This window comes from Crotalus tigris, unplaced genomic scaffold, assembly GCF_016545835.1.
Source record: "Crotalus tigris isolate CLP2741 ecotype Arizona unplaced genomic scaffold, ASM1654583v1 scf7180000020270.473046, whole genome shotgun sequence".
NCBI classification, from domain to species: domain Eukaryota; kingdom Metazoa; phylum Chordata; class Lepidosauria; order Squamata; family Viperidae; genus Crotalus; species Crotalus tigris.
The window spans coordinates 129,449-154,774 of NW_024097939.1; the positions used below are offsets into that span (position 1 = coordinate 129,449).

The 25,326-nt window shown below is 36.7% G+C and overlaps 1 protein-coding gene across 2 annotated transcripts; it reads left to right on the forward strand.

The window, feature by feature from the left end:
• The first annotated feature begins 1,731 nt into the window (after nucleotides 1-1,731).
• REEP5 (receptor accessory protein 5) lies at nucleotides 1,732-24,529 on the forward strand. 2 transcript variants are annotated; one of them, XM_039366389.1, is made up of 6 exons: nucleotides 1,831-1,848; nucleotides 2,103-2,337; nucleotides 3,569-3,662; nucleotides 19,921-20,059; nucleotides 21,652-21,820; nucleotides 23,423-24,529. In XM_039366389.1, the coding sequence occupies exons 2-6, from the start codon at nucleotides 2,220-2,222 to the stop codon at nucleotides 23,470-23,472; spliced, it is 570 nt and encodes a 189-aa protein (XP_039222323.1). In that variant the 5' UTR covers nucleotides 1,831-1,848; nucleotides 2,103-2,219; the 3' UTR covers nucleotides 23,473-24,529. The 2 variants fall into 2 exon arrangements, with proteins under 2 accessions (XP_039222322.1, XP_039222323.1); XM_039366388.1 differs by having other exon boundaries at nucleotides 1,732-2,337.
• Nucleotides 24,530-25,326: the final 797 nt, after the last annotated feature.

Genomic DNA, 25,326 nt, shown 5'->3' on the forward strand with positions numbered 1-25,326 from the left:
AAGAAATTTTAACAGTAACAATATAACAGATTAAGAAAGGACCTAGTCCAACCTGCTGCTCATGTGCTAGGTATGATTGCTATTCCTTTGTGTTCTGCTAAAATGATCTTTTACCATTATTTCTATACAAACTTGCAAACTGTGTGATTCTTCAACTTGGGCATGAAGATACTCATTTTCTTTATAATAATCTTGTCTATAATACCAAATTACAACTTCTCCAAAACAAAATGCACCATTTGCAGTAGACAAGAGCCATAACATGTCTGCAAAAGCATTGCATTTTCTTTGGCAATTTTTAAAAAAATTAACAGTCATTTCACTGTGATCTGAAAAGATTTATAACTGTTAATATACCAACATTGATTATTTGCATCTTAATAGCAAAAGTTAAAAAGAGATTTGACATGTTACTCGTATTTGTAAATAAAATTTAACTGGTCTGTCTGCAAAGGAAATAACTATATAAGCATGGCCATGACATTGCACTATTGAAATTAGTTTGGGTTTTTTGCACTTTTTCTTTTCAATCTCCAGAAAAAAACATGTTGTTACAGCCTTATATCATGCATCAGTGTTAGAGTGAGTATATCACGACTTGGAGGGCTTCACTGGTAGGAAATTTGAGAGTCCCAACCTTCCACACTATATAGATTTAGCCATTCAATATTCTGCAATATTCTAAGGGATGACTACAGAAATCCGGATATTGGGATTTTGATTACTTGGCCGTTGGAGCTTAATAGTATTTGAAATAAATATATTTGTGTTTCATATGTTAGGTTTAGCCATTATGGGACTCACAGTATTGTGCAAACTTGACCATACATTATTTCTATTGTATAAAAATTTCCACTGTTGACTAACACCTTAAGTTTTTGTTCTTATAACTAAATGGGGGAAGGGATGTGCAAATTATGTGGCCTTTAAAAAAAAACATTAGCACTCTCATATACTAAACAATTCTTGATTGTGTTGCATTTTACTATTTATTTTAGAATAATTACTTTTAGAAGTAATTCTGTTTCAACCCCTCCTTTATTGTCACATGGTAAGTTCTAACATAGGTTGTTACCCATGCTCAGTTTGCCTTGTTCTTTATTGGCAGCAAGACACAAAAATCTTGGTGTCATCTCTCTCACCGCAGGAGGACAGCACACCAAGTAGCAGTTTTCATGGTTTCAAAACTGTTTTGCACAAACGCTAAAATGCTTTCTTAGGAATCAACTATTGTAGTACCAAAGCAGATGTTTTCATCAGGGCCCAGCTTTGTGCAATAATTTACTACGCTATTCTTGTTCAGAGTGATCCAGTTTCTATCCAGATCAATAGAACTCAGTGCTAGAACCCAATTCCAATATTTGTATCTTGCATATAAGCCTACTTCAAAAGGTAGCCTAGATTTGACTATAGTTTCACATTTGAGCATCTTCTGGACAGAATAGTACGGTTATGTGCACTTTGCAGCCTGAATACCCCCTCCCTAATGCAAAATTAGATTGGCTGATTATGGTAACATTGGTGAAGGGAAACGGCACCGCCACTACCATCAAATGTCCAAATGAAGCCAGCCCCTGCTGAAAATAAACATTCCGCTGGGTTGTTTTGCTTCTGCATTCCTTCTTGAATGGATTTCACATAGGCAAAACGGGATTTGGGTCCACACCCCTGTGGTGCGAATCGGAAGCTTCAGCCCCTATGACTCCTCCTTTTGCATCGGAAAAGCAACTTTGCTCGGGCCTCTGTGCGGTGAGGAGCCTCCATCATAACACCGGAGCCACGAGGGCGTGTGGATGAGGCTATAAAACTCGCAAGCATTTCGGACGACGTCTACAAGAAGAGGCAAAGGTCCGAGCCCGGCGAGGGACGCCGCTAGCTTGCCTATCCCCTCACGACTCGAAGTCCGTTGGTCGTATTCACGACCGATTGCCCGCCCTTGGCGCAAGGGCGTTATCTTGGGTGCGGCATTAAATCGCAGACCCGAGGCAGGAGGGAGGACGAAGGGTGGGTCGGCTGACCAAGTCAGTGCTGACGCGAGCGCACACCGATTCCTTGCAGTGACGTCGCCTCTCCTCGCTTTCTCTCGCTCCGCTTCCACCTAGAGGCCGAGGGTTGGCTGTTCCGCGCTCAGCCCCGCTGCGGGATTCTGCTCGGGCGGATCAGCTCTCGGACTGAGCGGAGCCGAAGGCGAAGCCACAAGCCCCACAGAAGCTCTTGACATGACGGCGTCCATGAGGGAGAGATTCGACAAGTTCCTGCGCGAAAAGAACTGCCTGACCGATGTGTTGGCCAAAATTGAGAGCAAGACCGGCGTCAGCAGGTCCTACGTCGCCATCGGTGAGTGCTCAGCTTCAACTCGCCCCCGCCTTGCAGGGGGGGAGAATTTTGCCCGGCGAGGCTTCGATGTTCTCTAACGGGGTGAGTGGGTGAAAGGAATGGAGGCTTCTTTGGAAGACGAAGCAGAAGTCGAGCCTTGCCTGGGAATGGACGTTTGTTTGGCTTGCTAGCATCTAGGGCCTTAGCTCGGCTCTGAAGCCTTTCTTCCTTCTCCAGGCCACAGCCCAGTGCCTGTAGGGGTCTGTGAGATGCTGCAATAATTCACGAGATCTTTCCAGTTAGGGAGATGGCCAGCCTCGTCTTGGTAGGCAGCCTTCCCTCCCCTCTTGTTTTGTTCTTCCACTGCACCCTTAGGGGACAGTGAGAACATGACTCCTCCACCTCACCACATCAAGATGGTTGCAACCACAATCGAGACCAAAATGTATGTTGCAAAGTGAGAAATTGGTTCAGTGTGTTTTGCCCCATTTTATGCTTTTTCTTGCCACATCTGTTAAGTGAATCACTGCAATTGTTAACGGTTTCCCCATTGACTTTGCTTGTCAGAAGGTTTCCGAAGTTGATCATGGAACACTGGAACCATCATAAATGTGAATTGGTTGCCAAGCTTCCGAATGTAAATCACGTGACCCTGGGGATGCTGCAATGGTCATAAGTGTGAAAAATGATCATAAGTCACTTTTTTCCAATGCCATTGTAACTTTGAACGGTCACTAAGCAAACTGTGGGACTATCTGTACTTGTAGCTTCTGCACCTTCTTGGCACTCATCTCTTCCTTGCATATTTATAATCTTGCAGAGCATCTTGTGAGGATATTTGGGAGAAATGCTGGCCGAAGCCCCTGGGATATTGAATGATGAAACAGTAACCTGGCTGGAAGGGCTCAGGTTATAGCAGACAACATTTTTTTTCCTTATAGCTATTCAGGGCAACTCCTAAGCCTTATGGGGAAAAAAGAGGTTGGAAATGTAAATAGTATGTCTTGTATTTGAAACCTGTAGTTAAATGGCAAGCTGACTTCATCCTGAACGTAACTTTGATAAGAGTGAGTTTTGGTAAGAATGAGTGAGCTGAAAGTTTGGCCCTATGGAAATACTTTCCCATTTCCTCTTTGTTTCTTCCCTTAAAAAAGCATGTTTCTCTGTGTAACAGGACCACTATTATGTTTCCCACCCATCCTAGTAAGTCTCCATCCTGACTGATGGACTGACTGTCTGCGTTTTCTTTTAGCCATTATCGCTGTGCTGGCTATTTACCTGGTTATTGGCTATGGAGCATCATTGCTGTGCAATCTGATTGGATTTGCTTATCCTGCATATATCTCGTAAGTATTCTGGCAGCTAACCCTTCTCTTACTGTATGCTGGGAGTTGGTTATAGGTGAAAGATAATATTTCTTGTTCATTTGGTTGCCAATAGTTTGCAAACCATTACACTGTGGGGACTGGGCTTTTATTCCCAGATAGTGACTGCATTTGCCAGATTACTTGTGAAATTGACTTCTGGCACTGTAGAGATTGGGAATGGGAAGATTGGATGCAGATGCCAATTGTGGGCTTGATTGTAGTCCTTTGCATGTTGCTGCAAAGATAGAACCAGCCGTAGACTAAAGATGAGAGGAAGAACCAAGGTATTGTGATAGCGTCTCTATCTTTGTATTCCATCTCTTCCTATGGAATCTACATGTATTCAGAAGGAACATGACTGAAGGTTGCTGCTGAATGTTTTCAGCAACTGATTTGAATTACAGTTAGAGCTACAATCCGTCATGCTATAATTTTTCTGGGAGGATTGGAAAATGTACACTGTTTTCAGTGAGGTTGCTTACCATGTGATTTTATGGTGCCCTAGTTAGTGGAGAAAAACAATTTCAGATTGTGTTTCTCTTAAGTATAAGGACTCCTATAGTAAAGGAAACCTCAGGGTGGTTTCATGTGGGGAAGTTTATTATTTACTGTTTACAGTATGGTATAAAACCTTTGTGTTTGAAACTGTTGTTGCAGATCAGACATTAGAGGCAGAGTTTTTCAACTGTTTTGTGCTGTTTCTAAGATGGTTGAAAATATTCAGCTTTATATATTGTCCAGCATGCATTTGCATATAGGAATCCCACCCAATGGCTAAAACTGATATTTCATTGCCATTTCTAGTTTTGGGTCATTTATTTAGATCCATTGTATTTTTCTTAAGATTCTAAACCAGTGCAGCACTTCAGTAACAATTAGAAATAGTGAGATATTTGAATGATATGTAATATGTACTGCCAGTTTTAAAAATGATTACCTTCTAAGTAGGAGAGTTCAGGGTTTTCTGTACTGTAGTTGTTGCCATCTATTGATGATCCAGGTTTTCAGCCCAGAAGAGCCATTACATAGGAGATTTGTAACTGGCACTGTATATAAAAATATCTAACACTGGAATCAGGACTAGGAAGGTATTGGGGCAAGGGATAAAACATTAACCATACATTATTTATTTGATGATACTCACTCTGAAGCTGCATTTTGTGATGGTAAAAGAAAAGCCAGATAGAGTATGAGTTCATGTATATGTTCTTCTGCTATAAGGATAATAGATGCTATATTTAAATTGATTAAAAAGCACAAATAAAGGATTAAATTCTTCTACACCCCCCCATCCCAGTACTGCAGTCAATTTAAATGTCCACTCCTGCTGCTGTCAGTAAAAATATCTGGAAATCCCCTCTTAAGTCTCCCAGATCACCTTTGAAAGTCACCCTTCAATGGAGAAATGATCTTAATGGAATATTTCATATGACTCTTGCCATGTGTTTGAAGGCCACAGCTATATAGTATTATGTCATCTCTGCACTGTGTTTTGCTAACCTCCATTGTGATTATAATAATGGTTCACAGAAGACTGAATGTGTACATTTCTCCCTAGCTCCTTTAAAAACAAAACTGCAAAGAATGAAAGCCCAGAACTGACAGAAAAACATTGATTATTCCTGCAACACATACTGTTTTCTGGGAGAACAACAGCTGCTTTAGTGTTAAAACAACATTGGCTGGACTAGATAAGTGGAGATCATGAGTACAGATATGGCTTAACTAATTTTGCTCCATGATTTCAGTTTCACCTAACCACCATATCGCTTACTTTGTCACGTGGATCAGATCTGTCTCTTTATTGAATTCAAGCTTTCTCATGCACGTGTTTACCATTTAATGACCTGTATGTATGATTTATTCATTATATAATGATTAGCTAATCCACACTTCTAATGCAAATATTTCTCAATGTTGCCAGTTTACACCTATGGTAATCAATTTTCTCTCCTTTCTTCCTCCCAGTTTCCAGCTTCTTTGTTTGGTAGACCTGTTTTGAAATACTTGGATAAAACACTGGTTTGAATGTATTCATGAACTCACAGCAACATTTCAAAGCAGCTTCAAAACAGTTTCAAAAATTTGTACTTACCGTAGTGCCTCCCCCAGTGAGATATATTACATTCCTTTTTTAATAACTTCTGTATTTTGTGGTTAGATGCAAATTTCCGGTAAAAGGTGGTAAAACCATTAACATTTAACTCTTTGATACAGGAAAGTAGCAGAAATGAGTCAGTAACAATTGCATATAAGTAGAAGGAGTCAATCTCCAATAGAATGCATTTGGTTCTTTATGGCCTATTAAATGTTGATTCTCCCAGCAAAGATATAATGCAGCTTGGGAAGACAAGTCTCTATTGAAATTGCTTTTCCAGATGAAGAAACCTGGAACAGTAATCTCAAGTATCATAGCAGTGAGGACAAATGGTGAAGAAGTGCCGCATGCATGACATACAAAGAATGTTTGGGTAGAATGGAAAAAAAAAACCATTGGGTTTTTCATATGCAAAATGTTATACATATTAACATAGGCAAAATATGATACAGCATGTGGACTGTTCATACAGTTTTAATCTGACTATGAATGCAACTTGAATGCAAACTTCTCTGGATCAGTTTTTGCTGTTGCTACACTATACTTGATCTTAGCCAAAAGGCAGAGAAACTGTTGCTATTTTTTTACATGGATCAACAGAGTTTTCCTCCAAAGTCCCAACATATAATTCAGATTCCTTATGTAATTATATAGACATGAAGGCTGTTTGGAGAGTAGCTGTGTAATCCTGAGGAAAGATGCTATTTAAAAATATTACAGACAGGTGTTAACATTAGCATTTCAATTTGCTCTGAAGCAACTGTGAGAAATTAAATCTGAAACATGGCACAGCTCTAATAGAATATTTTGTAGGCATCATAAATATGTTAAAAGGAGGATGATAACATACTTTAGATCTAGGCAGCATTTATCTGGATTTTTTTGGCCCAGCATCTCAAAAGTTAAGGTAGGCATTATCATCATTAAATTAGGCAAGGGGAAGAGATTGAGTAAACAACAGTGTTGCTGTCTCAGATTTAATTACTAACATCTCTAATTGGACTGGAAAAGACTTAGTCTGAAATACTGAATTGCCTTACATTCAAGGCTGACCATATTGGGCAAATTCTTGAAGACAAAAACTGCTCCTGTTCTCAATAGAAAATTTAAAGTAAAACATTTTCAAAAAGATTAGCTCTAGGAGTTCTTCACGCTATTTTTCTCCCTCAGCCATTATGTTCTACTCTTGTGATTTCATGCATAGAACTTGTTTTATTCATTTTTTGAAAGAAGAAAGTTCTTGAAAGTACTTGAAATGTGGATGATATCTTCCTGTAAAGAAACAATTATATTTCTGACTGAATTTTTCAAAACATAAAGGGAAAAGAAGAAGAGAAAAGCCAAAAAGCTCCAATTTACATCTTCTCCCATCACTGTTGACCACAGTATATCATGCATTGATAGTAGCAACTTCCTGTTTATTTGTGTGAGATTACTGTTGTCTTGTATCCAACCCATGAGAAAGCACAGTTAAACTGTTATTCCAATACTAACATGAAACATGCATTTCCCATATTATTCCTATATTAACCAAGGATGGCCTCAAGGTGTATAAAATCTACCGTATTACACTTTACCACTCATTGTCTTGCAGGGAAACTCAGGTGACTGTTAAAGTTTGTCAGAACTGTTGAAAGGTGCAGGCTGTGTCCCCCCCACACACACATTTTGAGGAGTTGAGAGCAGAACTGAGTATTTCATTTGGAAAAGCAGAGAGGGTTACCACTTCCTCTGTATTTGTCAGTTTCAGACACTTCCCCTTCTGATGAAGTAAAAGAGTGGCTGTCCATAGTTTGTTTGCTCATTTTACAGCACCTAGGTAGTTGTACAATTAGATAAAGTCTTCTTCATTTGGGGGCTGGTTTCTTCCTGGTATGCTCCCATATATTTCTTTATTTTGCATTATTTTTAAACTTGAAAGATGCTCAATAGGGGAGCCAGAGTAGGGACAATCAATCCACAACATGGGCAAACTTCTAAAGGCAGACTTATCCCATTATGCCTGCCATACCTTAATTGGTGGAAGTCATCTGCATTGGTTACTGACTTCTGAAAGAATACAGTAATAAAGTCAAAGAAAAATAATAACAGTTCTTGGTTAACTATATTAATTGGGACCGGAAACTCTGTCAATGTGGTCATAAAGCGTGACATCATGTGACCACATGAACTTACAATAGCAACTCCAACTGTTTCAGTTGCAGTTGTTAGGCATGACATCATGTGATTGTCATTTGTAACCTCCTGCTGGCTTCTCCACTGATTTTGCTTGTTAGAAGCCAACAGTAAAGGTCACCAGTGGCTATCCCATGACCATTGGACACTGTGATCATTGTAATTGGGAGCTGATTACCAAGCACCCAAATTACGATTACTTTACTGTAGGGACACTGCAACAGCCATCACTTTGAGGACCATCTGTAACTCTCCTCATTCAGCACCATCATAAGGTTAAATAGTTTTTGAATAAGTGATCTAACTAAAGACTACCTGTATCAATTACCTTGCCTACCATGGGTCACTCACACAATAAGAAAATATCTATTCAGTGAGTTAAAACAGATGCAAAGGAGATAGGAGAGTAGAAACTGACAAACTTACATAAGTGATCGTATTTTAACTTAGATTTTCTTTTTAGAGAAGCAAAACCTTTTTTATTAACACAACTCTGAGCTTTGTTGCTTTCTTTCCAGGTTCTCTGATAAAAAAGATATTGTGTGCATATGTATAATGTCTCTCAGTGTTAGCTTTTCTCTCCACTTGTATCTTCCCTTTTTCAAGCTAAATATTCCTCCATTATCTTCCTCTCTAACAAAAAACAGCCATGCTCTGATCCATACTCTTCTGTGTATAGTCCCCTATCTTCCCACTTCTACTATCACTTTCTCCCTTCTGCTAACAATCATTAGCACAACAATCTGTGTTATTCTTAGCTAGTAATTACTTAAGTAGTAAGTAATATACCTAATTAGTTGAAAAATCACATTTCTATTCCATATGCCGTCGAAAGCAAAAAAAAAAAACCAAAAAAAACGTATCACACTTCTGAGAGAGGTCATCCATATGTTTGGGGTCATATATCACTAGTGTGTTGATAATATTCAGGGACAATCTGTCAGATTCAGTTTTCAGAGTTACCAGTATGTGAGTCTAAGTAGAATGAAACAACCTGAATTTGCTGTTTATCCAGAAGCCATTGGTTTTCTCTCTGCTCTGATGATTACTCTGGAAGGAATGACACTGCCCTTAAAGAAACAAGTCCATGCCTTTGGTATCCTCCTGAATCCAGAGTAATTGATGGGAAGATAGAAGCAGCAGCTTTAGTTGGTGTGCCATTGTGGCCCAACTTGAAGTGAGAAGACTTGGTGACAGTAACTCATGCCCTTATCCTCACCTGTATTTCCTACTTCAGTGCTCTCTTTGGTGATTCCTTTGAAGTTGCAACTGACGTAAAATTAAATAGCTTGTGTACTGACAGGAAGGAAAGCTATTATGGTAGAACAGTACCTATATTGGTGCTGCATTGGTTGTTGATAGACATCCAAGTGCAATTTGAGCTGTTACTTTTGATCTTTAAATTCTTGTAGACCTATCTTCTATATAGGTACAAATGACCAGTCCAGCCCACTCATCCTAGATGGGAATGCTGCAAGGCCTGGAGAAATATGTTATGATAGTGGCCCTTGTTGTATGGGAACAGCCTCTTAGAGATCTAATCATTTTGAAAGGTAGGTAGAACGGACGGTTGTAAAAGCCAATTTTGCCTTAGGTTGGGATATGCTACTTTGCAGTTGAAATGGTGGCCATAGTTTATATTGTTACCCATATTATTTTGTCTTTATGGCTGTAAAGCACAATCGCTTGAGCCTGGTTGCATATATACACACATACAAATAAATAAGTACTGATTTTCTGTGCTCAACTACAATAAAATTTAGCTAAATCTGATTTTTATTACGAATTTTTTAAATTATACCCAATCAGATCAACCCAGACTCAAAAGAATTAATAATTGGATCAGGTGGTTCCGTTATATCTGCCTGTAAGAGTTCAGGAGACTTTTTATTTTGCAAAAGAAAGGTATTCTCTAAAAGGGATGTATAAAACTTACAAAGGTACGTGACTGTTTCCTATTCCCTCTATCTATCCCATCCAATATATTTCTGTTGCTATTATTATTACAAGGTTTCCTCTATACTCAATTCCTCTATGGCAGGAGTAGGCAACCTTGGCTCTTTTATGACTCGCGGACTTCAACTCCCAGCTATGCTGGCTCAGGAATTCTGGGAGTTGAAGTCCGCGAGTCATAAAAGAGCCAAGGTTGCCTACCCCTGCTCTATTGCTAATGCCTTCTTTCTTTTTACTGTTGCACTTCTTTGTTTCCTGGGGATTGCAAATCTATACCTCTCCCCATCTGCACCAAGGTTGCTGCCTTATTGGCAATTCTGCTGTACTGACTGTGCTGGGAGGAAGACTCAAATGGGAGGGAAAGCAGCAAGCTGTTCCACAATTCCATACATTAGAAAAAATGAACGATTGAAAGAGAGATTTAATTTCTTTTTGACCAATTCAGATGTATTCAGACACTGGAGGATTTATAATAGCCTCCTAAAACTTCTAGGTAGAGAACTATCCCAGCAGAAGTTGTGTCTATGCATGGGTGTATCTGTTTGGGATGTATGTATGCACATGGACCCAAACCTATGCATTTATGATTGCGTATTCACAGCAACAACTAGATGGAGATAATTATGGAGTGATTTATCAGTCAATAAAAATGGTTGATTCTGATCTTAATGACTCAGGAGGAAAAAGTCAAGGCAGCAGGATGAATAATTGGTTGAGATAAATAGCTGCTTGCATCGCTTTCCTGTAACTTTTCCATCAATCTGTCTACTTGTTTAAAATTAACTATGCATAATGCATTATATCATTATATCATTACTGGCAACCCCAGTCATAATACTTATACCTTGATATTATTCTTGAGATCAGAATATGTATGTATGCCAATTAATTAAACAAATGTTGGGCTCAAAGATAGCTAGTTGATTTTGAATATCAAGTCATAAGTACAATATGTCAATGGAGAGTTGTGGATGTTTATTTATTTTTTGGGGGATGATGCTAAATCCAGTCCTGAAGGCTCCCTGGATTTTCACCAAATTCAGTGAGACGTTCAGGTTGAATTTAAAAAATCCTCCCCAGGCATCTATTCATTTGTCTGTTTTGAATAGTATGCCTATAGCTATGCCACAGCTATAGCTGTGGTAAGAGAAAAAAAAAGTTTGCTACTAATTTTGGAAATATAGCTGAATGCCTCATTCAATATATTCATCTGCCTTCAATAGATACTCGTTTTCAGCTTCCGGTGGTGAGCGACGGTGATGGCGGCTACCTTGTAGCCCTCCTCCTGAGATGGTGTCAGATCTGTGGAGCACAGCGTACATCAGCTGGCCCGCGGTTCGAAATCCCCTTCCCGGGCGAAGGGAAGGGGTAGAGACTGCATGAATAGAGGTAGAACCTCTTAACCTTCCCTGGATTTTTTTTTTAGGGGGGGTAGAAAGAGTGCTCCCTCGGAGTTCGTGCCTTCTCCGCCTCTCAGCTGTCTTTGTTTCTTCGGAAACAAAGTGAAACGCCGCTACCATCTCCGCACTTAAAGTTTTCTGGTGAGTGACTTTTAAAGCGGACAGAACTGTTTAAAGGATTTTTCTTAGAGTTAGAGATTTATTTCTTTTTTTATTTCTTTTTTAGCTTATGCTGATTCTTTTTTTGTGATTTTTTTTTTCCGAGCGGAAAGTGAGAGTGAAAGTAAAATGGCGCTTTGAAAGTGTTGCTTTTTTTTTATCTCCGGAAAGAAAAGACAGACTGAATGAAATGTATACTTAGCATTGCATTCTCTTTTTTTCTTCTTTTTCAAGTTTCTTTTTCTTTTTTCTTTTAAAGTGCTTTGGAAGTTCTTATTTTTATTGCATTTTTCCTGGTCTTTTTTATTTGTAAAGATTTAAGCATTTTTTTTTAAGAAGAAAGAAAGAGAGATTAACTTTAAAATGGCTTCAAAGAGACAACCAGCTTCCATAGTTTCTAAGGTGATTTCTTCTCCTGTCATTGCAACTGTTCAACAACAACTTAAAGTAACACCACCGGTGCAGCAACCTAAGGCTACATCTCCACCTTCTCCTCCCCCATCAGGTCCGTCTGCACAAGACATTAAAGATATAATGGGAAATGCTGTGTCTCAATTTAGGGAGGAAGTGAAGCAACTTCTGGAACAGAGCAAGTCTGAAAGTAAGGAGGAATTGAAGAAAGAAATGAAGCAGCTTTTTGAACAGAATAATACTATTTTGAGGCAAGATATAGTCACAGCTTTATCTGGATTGGCTTCTGTGGTCGTGAAGCTGGACTCCAGAGTGGAAGAAGTCGCAGAAAAAGTAGATTTTCTTGAGTATAAATTCCAAGATATGGAAAAAAAGGTGGAAACTTCACAAGATGATATTCTTATGTTTCAGTATAGACAGATGGAATATGCCCTGAGAATTAGGGGTCTTAAAGAAGATATGAATCAAGATTTGATGGAGATGGTAATCAATGATTTAGCTGTTGTTTTGAATATAGATAAAGATGAATTACGTGGAGAAGTGGAAAAAATCTACAGAGTTAATTCTTGGATTGCGAAACAGAAGAATTTGCCAAGAGATGTGGTGATTTATTTTGCTAAGAAGTCTCTGCGTAATCAGATCTTACAAGTTTTTTATAATAAGAGATTCCAGATTGCTGCCCAAGATATTATTATTTTAAAGGAAATCCCATCCAAAATTTTAAGAAGTAGAAAAGATTTTGCTTTTTTAGCAAATGAACTCAAAACAAGATTGATGTCATTTAGATGGGAGATTTCGATGGGTATTGTATTGAGCCATGCGGGGACACGTTATAGACTTAATACGGTTGCTAAAGCTAAAGAATTTTACAACACGGTCCTGGGAGCAGGCTCATCTTCATCCATGACTCAGAGAGCCTTGAGTGACAAAGAGGTGGAACAGCAGTCTGAAGGACTAGGTTTGATGGCTGCTGGCAGGTGGAATGGATGCGTCAAGCAGAAGTTAAAGAACAGAGAATGACTCGTGCAGCACATAAACGTAAGGAAAAGGAACAACAGAAGAAAGAAGCTAAAGAATCTTCTCATCAGATTGTTTCAATGCCGGTGGGAGGAGCAAGACCCAAAAGCTCTGCAACACATTCTTCAGTAGCAGATCTTGAGGGAATCTTCTCCAGGCTCCTGGTTGAGGGAGATGGCAAAGTTCCTGACCTGAAATGTTAATGGTTTAAATTTTCCTCAGAAGAGAAAGAAAATCTTTCACTACTTAAAGCAACATAATAATGACATTATTTGTTTGCAGGAAACTCATATCTTACTTAAAGATCAAAAATATTTAGCTAATGCTCGCTTGGGATCTCATTTTGTATCTCCTGCCCCTGGAAAAAAAGGGGGTGTGGTAATTTATGTTAAGCAAAATCTACCAGCTTGCCTGGTAGAATCAGATCCTCAAGGAAGATATGTTATGATTGAACTTGGCTTATATGGTAAAAAAATACTTATAGTGGGACTGTATGCACCAAACCAGCAACAGGAACAATTTTATAGATTGCTACATCAGAAAATAACTCTGTTGGATTATAGGTCTGTGATATTAATGGGAGACTGGAATGGTGTTTTAGATACACAAAAGGACAAAAAAGGTTTTTCTACCTTTTTCAAACAGGCTAAATTACCTAAAGCTTTTTTTGATTTGAAAGAAGATTGGGAATTGAGAGACTATTGGCGTGAACGTAATCAAGAGGAAAGAGACTTCACCTTTTTCTCAGATAGACACCAATCTTTCTCAAGGATTGATTTTTTTTTTGATCACAGCAGATTTATATAACAGGGTGAAGAATGTAAAAATTTTTCCTAGGTCATTGACAGATCATAGTCCAGTTTGGATGGAACTGGTTGCTGAGAAAGAGGAGAGGAGATCCTGGAGGTTGAATGAGAATTTATTTAAACAAGAAAAAAATGTTCAAAAATTAAAGGAATGTTTAAAGGACTATTTTGATTTAAATATGTATAAGGGAACATCAATGTCAATGGTATGGGATGCAAGTAAAGCTTTTATTCGTGGGATCTTGATAAAAATGAATAATTTTTATAGACAAAAGCAGACTCAGAAACGTAAAGAATTGGAAGATGAGATTAAATTAAAAGAGAAGCTTTTAATCTCAAATCCTTTAGATGAAAAGGTGAAAGGAGCCATAAAATTGTTAAAAACACAATTTAATATGTTGATGGCTGATCAAGCTGCAACTAATTTAATGTTTATGAAACAAAATACATTTTGTAATGCTAACAAGCCAGGAAGATGGTTGGCTTATCAGTTAAGAAAGAAACAGAGACACAGAGTCATAGATAAAATAAACTATAATGGTAAACTGGTTTATCAGAAAGAGTTGATTAAGAAATCTTTTTTAGAATATTATCAGAAATTATATAAGAGTACTAATGTACAAACCGTAGATATAAATAACTATTTAAGTAAAGTTAATCTTCCTAAATTAACAGAAGATCAGAAAAAAGAGATTAATGGTATAATTACCAATGAGGAAATTGTGACAGCTATTAAGCAGTTAAAATTAGGTAAAGCGCCAGGTACGGATGGTCTAAAATCTATTTATTACAAAACTCTAGTAGAAGAGATGACTCAACCGTTATGTGAGCTTTTTAATAATATATTACAAGGTTTAGAGATTCCTCCATCATGGCGCAATGCTTTTATATCTCTGATTCCAAAAGAGGATCAAGATCTCACCTTGCCTAAGAATTATAGGCCTATATCTCTCTTAAATGTGGATTATAAAATTTTTGCAAAAATTTTAGCTAATAGGCTTATGGGGGTCTTGCAACAGCTTATACATAAGGACCAATCGGGTTTTATAACTGGAAGGTATATGAAAAATAATGTTAGACAAATTATTAATTTATTAGAATATTTAGATAAAAACAACCAAGTCTCTGCAGGGCTGATATTTTTGGATGCCGAAAAAGCCTTTGACCAATTGAATTGGCAGTTTATGTTAAGTTTAATTAAGGAGATGAATTTTGGTCAAAACACATTACAAGCTTTATCCAATATATATCAAAAACAGACTGCTCAACTTATTGTTAATGGGGGTTTGTCAGAGGTTTTCACAATAGAAAAAGGTACAAGACAGGGATGTCCATTATCTCCGTTACTGTTTGTTTTAACATTGGAAATTTTGTTGATTAAAATTCGGGAATCGCAAGAAATAAAAGGAATAGAAATCAATAAAAAAGAATATAAGTTAAGAGCTTTTGCAGATGACTTGGTTGTTACTTTGTCTCAACCTACTTACTTGGTAGTAAAATTATTACAATTGATTCATCAATATGGGTGTGTTTTGGGTTTTAAAATTAATAATAATAAGACTAAAATATTACCTAAAAATATGACTAATTGTGACAAACAGACCTTGGTTAACTTAACAGATTTTGAAGTTGTTGATAAGGTAAAATATTTTGGGGTCATATTATCTGCTTCTAATGTAAAATTGTACAAAAATAACTATGAAAAGTTGTGGATTGGGGTACAGAAGGATTTAAAGAATTGGGATAACTTACAGTTATCTCTTATGGGTAGAATCGCAGTTATTAAAATGAATGTTCTACCCAAATTTCTTTTTTTGTTTCAAATGCTACCTATCTTAAAGAATGAACTTAACTTAAATGAATGGCAGAAAGGTATTAACAAATTTATTTGGGCAGGGAAAAAACCAAGGGTAAAACTTAAAATTATGCAAGATTTCCGTGAGAGAGGTGGACTCAAGGTACCAAATTTGAAATTATATTATGATGCTGTGGTTTTAACACTGATTAGTGATTGGGTGAATTTAACAAATGTAGAAATACTCCATTTGGAGGGTTGGGATTTACTTTTTGGATGGCATACCTATTTAATTTTTAATAAAAAAGTGGATCGGGTTTTTAAATCTCATATTATAAGGACTTCTTTGCTTAGGGTATGGAGGAAATATTATAAAAGTGATTTTAAAATACCATTATGGGCTATACCTTGGCATGCGATAGAGGGGATAAAGAGAGGAGTTAAGATGGATACGGTTTCCTATATACAACTACTTAGATGGGATGGTCAAAATTGGCAGTTAAAATCTTTGGAAGATCTAATACATGAAAATATTACTTATTCATGGTTTCAATATAGACAAATAGTGGAGAGATGGAAGATGGATCGTAATATGGGTTGGCTTAGAGAAGATGAAAATCTTTTTAAACAAGTAAGGGATCAAAGACCAACTCATATTAAGAGGGTTTATGGGGTTTTAGTGGAAATGGATTCAGAATCTGAATTAATCAAAGATTGTATGATTAAATGGGCACAAAATATTGGTGAACCAATCCCACTGGATACTTGGGAACTTATATGGGTGAGGAATGTTAAATTCACACAAGCGCAGAATTTAAGAGAGAATTTTTATAAAATGTTTTATAGATGGCACCTTGACCCACAAAAATTGTCTATTATGTACCCTGATCTACAGCCTAAATGTTGGAGATGTGGTTGTTTGGATGCTACCTATTATCATATTTGGTGGTCGTGTAAAAATATAAAAGCTTTCTGGATTAAGATATGGTGGAATATTCAAAGAATTTTTAGAAGGAGGGTAAAATTTACCCCGCAATTATTTTTATTAGTTATTGTTACGGATTGTGATGCTAAGGAAGTTATATTGATGTTAAATTTGATCACAGCCGCAAGGCTGCTAGTAGGACAATATTGGAAGAAGGAATCTTTGCCTACCCTACAAGAGTGGTTTTATAAAGTTTCTTATTTGGCGGAAATGGCAAAGATTTCGGCTTTCTTAAAGGAGCAATCTCAAGAGAAATTTTTTGTTGTATGGGAAAAATGGATACATTTTATACAATATAATTTGGATATGGAAAAATATCATTTAGCTTTTTTATAAATTGTATAAAATTTTTTTGATATTTTACAGATTGTTTTTTCTTTTCTTTTCCCGTCTTTTGTTTTTTTCTCTCTTTTTTTCTTCTATCTTTTTTATCCCTTTTTCTTTTTTTTCTCTCTCTCTTTCCTCTTTTTTTTCTTTCTTTTTTAAGTATTTTTCTTCTTAATGTTTATGTTATATATATTTTATTATTAATTATTTTATAAGTTGTAAAAATTTGTTTAGGTTTTTTAAAATTTTAAATAAGCCTGTATCCAGTTCTGGGAAGCTCGGGGAGGGGGGGGAGGGGGGGTTTGGGAGGGATGGGTGAGGGTTGGTTGTTTATTTGTAAAACTTTTAAAAATTTTTCAATAATAAAAAAAAAATAGATACTCGTTTTCAGTAGGAAAATCCACCCTTTTCTGTCTCATGCAATATATGCTTATTGTTAAGACTGTTTGCAGTTGTTTGCTGTTGACAGAATCACTCAATTCACGCAATTACACTATGCCATAATGTGGTTGGCTTGTTTTTGACTGAGAGTAATATTAGAACAAGATGACCAAATAAATTATTGTTTACTTTTAAGATAATACAGGTAGTCCTCGACTTGCGACCATAATTGAGCCCAAGATTTCTTTTGCTAAGTGAGAGAGTTGTTAAGTGAGATTTGCCTCATTTTATGATCTTTCTTGCCACTGTTGTTAAGTGAGTCTCTGCAGTTGTTAAGTTAGTAACACGGGGTTGTTAAGTGAATCCGGCTTCCCCGTTGATTTTGCTTGCCAGAAAGTCGCAAAGGGTGATCACGTGACCCCAGGACACTGCAACTGTCATAAATATAAGACGGTTGCCAAGTGTCCAAATTTTGCTTACATGACCATGAGAATGCTGTGATAGTCATAAGTGTGAAAAATGGACATAAGTCATAATTTTCATTATTTTCACTTTAACTTCGAACAGTCACTAAATGAGTGGTCTATCTGTAAATCATAATTTGAAACAATGATTTCTTGTTGTCGTACTGATTACGGTATTTAGCATATTGTATATAAGGAGTGGCATGGTTTCCTGGCATAATCCTGATTTGATTTTGTTCCTTTCCTAAATAGCTGGCCAAAAATGTGGGCAAACAGACCAAGAACTAGTCCAAAAATATATCCTACAGATACTTTTTTTATTTATAATGCTAACTCTGGCTTGTTTCTGGCTTCTTCAAGAGCTTGTGATTAAATGATTGCTTTAATCAAAATAGATTGACTGACGGTGTGTCAACATACTGAATTGTACTAATAATTATGCTTGTGTTTCTGCTGCTTTAGTGTTACTGTTCTCTTACTGTTATTACTTTATCTCTCTGGTATCAAAACCAGTTAATCTTGTTTTTCACCTACTTTGCATTATTGAAACCACATGTTTTTGTACTGTAGTTGAAACACGCATTGCAAGTCAACTTCACAGTCTTCTGATGGAAGTCCTGCCTACTGTAGTTTTGCCCATCATGTATTACTTTTAATTTATTCTCTGAATTCAAATATATCTTTGTCAGGCAGAATAACCAATAATAATATTTATTTCCTGTGCAATGGATAGCACAGGTATACATATTTGCATGCATAACCAGGGCTTTTTTTGTCATAGAACGCCCAGAATGGAGTTCTGGCACCTTTTTTGGATGGAACCTTATAGGGTAGGCAAGGCAGGTTGTATGACGTGTGTGAGTTCCGGCACCTTTTTTTTTTTTTTTTTTTTTACGAAAAAAGCACTGTGCATAACTATCATACTATGATTATGTAAAACACAGAAACAAAGTATGAAGCAATAGACCAGTGTTTCTCAACCTTGACAATTTTAAGGCACGTGGACTTCAAGTCCCAGAATTCCACAGCCAGCATTGCTGGCTGTGGAATTCTGGGACTTGAAGTCCACGTGCCTTAAAATTGTCAAGATTGAGAAACACTGCAATAGACAAAGACATTAAAGGCATGAGACAAGAAAAAGTAAATGAAATATAGCTAAATTTAATTTATATCAATATTTTATTTTTCTATATTTTCTAACCTTGCACACCATTATTGTTTCAGCTACATCCATATTCCAATTTGTGCAGAACCTTCAATCCTCCTTTTCTTATTAATTATCTAATTGCTTCCTTTCTCGGTCTTCTTTCCTCTCAAACCATTCCCTTGTCCTTTATAATATATTTGTTTTGATATTCGGTTCTCATTCATTCTCTCTAGATGGCTACACTATTTAATGCATGGGTCTCCAACCTTGACAACTTTAAGATTTGTGGACTTCAACTCCCAGAATTCTGGGAGTTGAAGTCCACAAGTCTTAAAGTTGCCAAGGTTGGAGACCTCCAATTTAATGCACTTCTTTTGCACTGGTCTCTCTTATTAACACAGCGTGCCTTACACATTTTTCCACGCATACATTAAACAGCCAACGACAGACTTCTTTGTGCCCTGCTGTTGTATACCTTAAAACTTTTCCAATTCAGAGGTGTTTCACAGTTATACAGGGCCAAGAAGTTTCATGGCAAATGAATTAAGAAAATAATTCCATGAAGATAGGTTTTTTGTATTAGGCTCATATCCCTTCCAACCCTAGGAGTCTATGTGATGGGGATAAAATTGAAACAAAGGAAGGTTGGAAGCAAACATGCCTGGGCGTGTCAATGTTTATCTTCCTACAGTCAGTCTACTTTGATCCAATTTCTTTTACTTATTTCTGTTTCTTCCATTCCCCCCTCCAGACTCATTATCTGATGGTTTTCATTAATTCTATCAATCTTTTATCATAAATAATCAAATCAATATTGCTTATAGATATCTATTCACTATATCACGATTGGATAGTGCATTCAAATAGACTTAGGCTTAACTATATACTATATCCTCGACTTAATGACAATTGTGACCAGAATTTCAGCTGCTAAGCAATGCAGTTGTTAAGTGAATTGTTATATAACCGGTCCCAATTTTTTTACCATTTTTGAGTCACACAGTTGTTAGATGAATATAAAGCGCCCAGCTGTAGAATAGGTTATTTGGAGTAGAAAATTGGCCAGGTTTATGGTCCATATATTTGATGTGGCTTATCTCCTGATTATTGTTTTTTCAGCATCAAAGCCATTGAAAGCCCTAACAAAGATGATGATACACAGTGGTTGACCTACTGGGTCGTGTATGGAATCTTCAGCATAGCAGAATTTTTCGCTGACATCTTTCTGTCCTGGTTCCCATTCTACTATATGATGAAGGTTTGTAGTCTTCTGCTCCCCATGTACATATACCTCTCTCAAGAAACAAATATCACAATGTGAAATATAAGCTTGGATGGTGCAATGACTATAGTTAAATATATCTTAATCTTAGTTTACAAAGTAGCTCTAATTTAGACAATGAACTTCAGCTCCAACTGTGATTTAGTTTCCAAACATACCAAGACTTGGTTCTTAAAGGAAGATGTTTCTTAAACCAAAACCTATTGGCTGGAATAGTGATAATAATATCCAAGCAACAATGGGATAACAGCATTTCTTCATACATAAAAGAATACGTTTAGGTATCATAAATTCATGGAAATTTCCATTTGCTTTTAAACATGACTTTTTCAAAAGTTACTGTTAATCTGCTTTGTAGTTGCATTTATATCAAACAATATTGAAACAATTTTAAAATTACAAGCAGTCCTGTAAGCGTCCAGACCATGATCACATGACTGCAGAAGGGGATGCAACATTTTGCAATGGTTAGAAATACTTTACAGCAAGGGTCTTCAAAACCCAGGCTACGGACCAGTACTGGTCCATTGCCTGCTAGGCACTGGGCCACACAAATGGCGGGCAAGGGAGCAAAGTTTCATCTGCACATGCATGGGATCTAGATTACCATCCTCCCTCATGCCTTGGAAGACAATTTTTCTTCCAAAACCGGCCCCTGGTACCAGAAAAATCGGGGCCACTGCTTTACAGGCCATTTTCTCTGAAACGAAAGCGATGCCCCAGTATTGGAAAAGGCATGAAATTTTGCATTATTTCTCTCTATCAGTTTTGGAAAAGATATTTGCAATTATCTAGTTGGGAAAACATGCATGAATCTTATTTTGCTACCTTATGTTTAGAAGATTTTATTCTCCTAATTATGTTATGTACATTCCTGGAAGAAGCCAGTGCCAAACTACTTTTATATTATTGCCAAGAAATCACATGGCCATGTCCATCAAGTAACAAGAACTGAAACCTAATTTGAAGCAGAAATTATTTTATTTTAAAAATTATTTTTATTAATAGATGTGTCATAGGCAGGGCACATTGATTTTCTAAATTTTTCTTCCCATATTCTAATGCACAAGGAGATGCAAGGACAAATTTCAGGAATTTCTCCTATTGTTTTGGAGATAGCATATTCCATCAGCTGTGGAAAATCACTTCATTCCCTAGGATTATAGATTAGTACAAAAACTAACCACACTAAGTGTTCCTTTATTTATGAACTGGTGGAGATCTTAGAATTTTAGGCTAGATACCCTTTTTTTTTTTAAACTCAAAGAAGTAGAGTTTATCTGCAATACATGTAATATCTTTTGCAGAGATTTGTGGGACCCATACAATACTTGTATTGCTTTATTGTCCAAAATGATTCACATTGTTATAGTCTCTGCGTAAGATACTATTATCTTCATATTCCAGATGAGATGAAGAGGCAGTGCTAAAGCTAATATATTTATCACAGTGAGAAACTCAGGCTAAGAAACTCCCTAAACTGTAGCATCAGGATTACTGATATTTAAATACCACCGCTGGTCACTGCATCACAGTCTGTTTCTTATTTGCTCTTTCTGTTTGTACAGTGTGGCTTTCTGGTGTGGTGTATGGCCCCAAGTCCCTCAAATGGAGCAGAGTTCCTTTACCACAGAATTATCCGCCCTGTTTTCTTGAAGCATGAGGCTCAGTTGGATAATGTAGTGAAGGAGTTAAAAGAAAAAGCTGGAGAGACAACAGATACCATTACTAAGGAAGGTAAGCTGAGGCCAGCAAGGCCAATTTCAAACAAGTCTGTTTCCTAGATAATTATGCATTAATCATTTTTAGTGAAGTTAATTAGAAAGAAATTGTACAGCGAGATTTGCTGTGAGGAAGTATGTCTGTTTCTGAATTATGTAAGTGCAGAATTTGTTACTGTATGTTGAAAAACTCAATAAGATAAGATAAGATAACCTTTATTGTCATTTTTATACAATGGCACACATCAAAAATGAAATTTAGTTGCCCGCTCTCAAAGTGAAACACATACAGGACACACACCTAAACATATGAACAGCATATGTATAGACCCACATCCCTAGATGGGGAAGAAATGGAGGTAGTGACAGATTTTATTTTTCTGGGCTCCAAGATCACCTCAGATGGGGACTGCAGCCAAGAAATTAAAAGACGCTTGCTCCTGAGGAGGAAAGCTATGGCAAATCTAGACAGCATACTAAAAAGCAGAGACATCACCCTGCCAACAAAAGTGCGTATAGTCCAGGCCATGGTTTTCCCAGTTGCAATGTATGGCTGTGAAAGTTGGACCATAAGAAAGGCTGAGCGCCAAAGAATTGAGGCCTTTGAACTATGGTGCTGGAGAAGACTCCTGCGAGTCCCTTGGACTGCAAGGCGTTCAAACCGGTCAGTCCTAGAAGAGATCAACCCCGACTGCTCTTTAGAAGGCCAGATCCTGAAGTTGAAACTCAAATACTTTGGCCACCTAATGAGAAGGAAGGACTCACTGGAGAAGGGCCTAATGCTGGGAAAGATTGAGGGTAATAAAAGAAGGGGACGACAGAGAATGAGATGGCTGGATGGAGTCACTGAAGCAGTAGGTGTGAACTTAAATGGACTCCAGAAGATGGTAGAGCACAGGAAGACCTGGAGGAACGTTGTCCATGGGGTCGCGATGGGTCGGACACGACTTCGCAATTAACAACAACAAAATTGTCCATCTTGAATATATAACGGAAGGAGGTAATTTTTTCCAAGATAAGTCTCCATACCAGCCCTTTTGAAAGTGTTATTTCTCCAGATGTATACGATTTCATCCACATAAGCTGGGCATTCTAAGAAATTATTTCAGAAACTCTACGTTGGGAAAGACTACTCTATTAGCTCTGCAGTAATAGGCTGTAGTAGACTATGTAGACAGTGAAATTTCACAACAAAGTAGAATTGTCGTGGAGGAAGATTAGGATACTTATTCTATTTATTCCTTTCCCCAAATGGTAGCAGCCCAAAAAAAAACACTATCCAAGAAATTAAGTAATTAAGTATGTTAATTAAATATGCAAATATATTTATCTTGTGTAATTTATACTGATTACACCATGTTGAGTACTTACAAGTTGTTTAATAATATAGCACAGTATACAATTCTGTATTAAATGTTGGAATAATTCCATTTTAGTTTTGTAGTATTGATTACTCCATTCCACTCTCTTTTCATTATCTCTACCCTGACTTATTTATTATTATATGCAAATGTTGATGTTGTCCCACAGAAGTTGAACATAATTTGGAATTTATAATAATTTTGAGTTACCTTGTTATAGTATTGTTAAAAATAATGGATTTCTTTCCGTCTTTTAGTTAAAAAAGCAACAATAAATTTACTGGGCGATGAGAAGAAGAGCACCTAAAGAAATTAATTGGAAGAAATTTCTCCTTGTCATGACCTTTATACAGTGTGATGTTTCTGGGGACTGTGATACAGTAATTTGAATAATGTTGCCTTGTAAACCTTTTTGATTTTATTAAAAGAATGTATTGTAAGATTTGCTTGCTGTTTTTGCAGTTTTCTGTATTGAAAGTAAGCATTTTTATTTAACGTCAATGCAGTAGATGGCATCTAACGCTTATACAGTTTCTAAGAAGAAAGAAGATTTTCAGTAATGTCTTATTTGCCTTTCATGTAATTTTCAAAAGAAAATATGCCCCAGGCTCTGAATATTACACTGTTTGTGCATGCAATAGCTGTATGTGCAAATTTCATTTCATATTTGACTAGTTCTTGTTATAGCATAGTTAAATATCAAAGTGTAATGATAGTGATTTGGTGTGCATAGTTTTGTATATATACAAAGAATGACAATTAGCCATGTGTTGCTGGGTATCTCTCTTCACACAGACTTTCACCAATTACTTATAATGTTGAAAGAATAAACTGAGATGACAGTGCTGGAAACTGATTTTGAAGTACAGATTGGTTGTAACTTGTAATATCTGGTTTAGTATATGTATATTGACTTAGGCATTCTCTTTAAATACTAAAAAGTGAACCCTTTGCCAAAATTTATTTAACATCATCATATTGGAAAGTCTGGTAGCACGTTTTCTGACTGACACATTTTATTAAAAGGCATAAGCTCTCTTGAGCTGGGGCTCACCTAATTAAATGCAGAGAGCGCATCTCATAAAAGTCTGTGCTTTTTAATAAAATCTACTGTTTTAGAAAAGCTGCTATAAGAAAACTGAATTTTTACTAATGCATAGACTGGCTCTCCTACAATATTACCTGAGTTATGTAACCAAACAACTGATTAAGGCAGAGAAAAGACATTTTCCCCTTCCCCATTGACACCCTATTCTGGTTCACTGAACTTCAGTCCTGTAATGTTTTTTTTAATAGTGGTGGTGTTTCATGTGAGCAATACAGATGATGCTTGCTCAGTTTATAAAATAAAAATTTAAAAGGGATTCTGTTGTGTTCTTTGATGTGTTTTAGTTTACTTGGCCCTTGAATGCTGTTCATTCTGTAGGCTTCCCAGTGTTTTCATCTTTATTTTTAATTTAAAAACATACAGCAGCAAGACAAGGGAATAGTGGGTGCTTATGAAAGCATGCAGGTGGGCAGCCACATCTCATACATTTATTTTTCTCAAATGCACTGGCTTAGTTGCAACAAAAAGTTAACCAGAGTTCATTATTGGCTATGCAGAAATTCAGACATTCAAATGTTAACAGATAAACCAGACAAATACAGTTTAAAAACTATGATTTAAACATCCCAGTCTAACATTTGTGAATGTAACCTAGTATTGCTAAAATGGATTATTTAAAAGGGAAAAGGTGTGAATTGCCTATATGAGCTATCTGCTTTCAATTTGTATTCATTTCTAGAGTTTAACAATGATTTTAGTGATATTTCAGAATGTGTTTCTTCAGCAAAGGTACTGTGATGTGTCTGAATCCCTCCTCTGTAAGGATGATGTTCCATCCCACAGATAGTGAGAGCTGCTGCCTGCTTGTCTTCCTATATACTGAGTGAAATATTAAACTACCTGTGCTAATATCCATCAATGCATCTTGTAGGAAATAATACGCCCAATAGCTTGGGAATTCTCAATATTGCTAATAGCACAGAATCTCTTAAACACACATTTCAAAAGAAATGGATTTAAAAATAAAATCATTTGAATTCTATATATGTAGTAAAGAACAAAGGGGGGGGGGCTCTCAGAAATAGTATTCTCTAGTTTTATAAGTATTTTTTT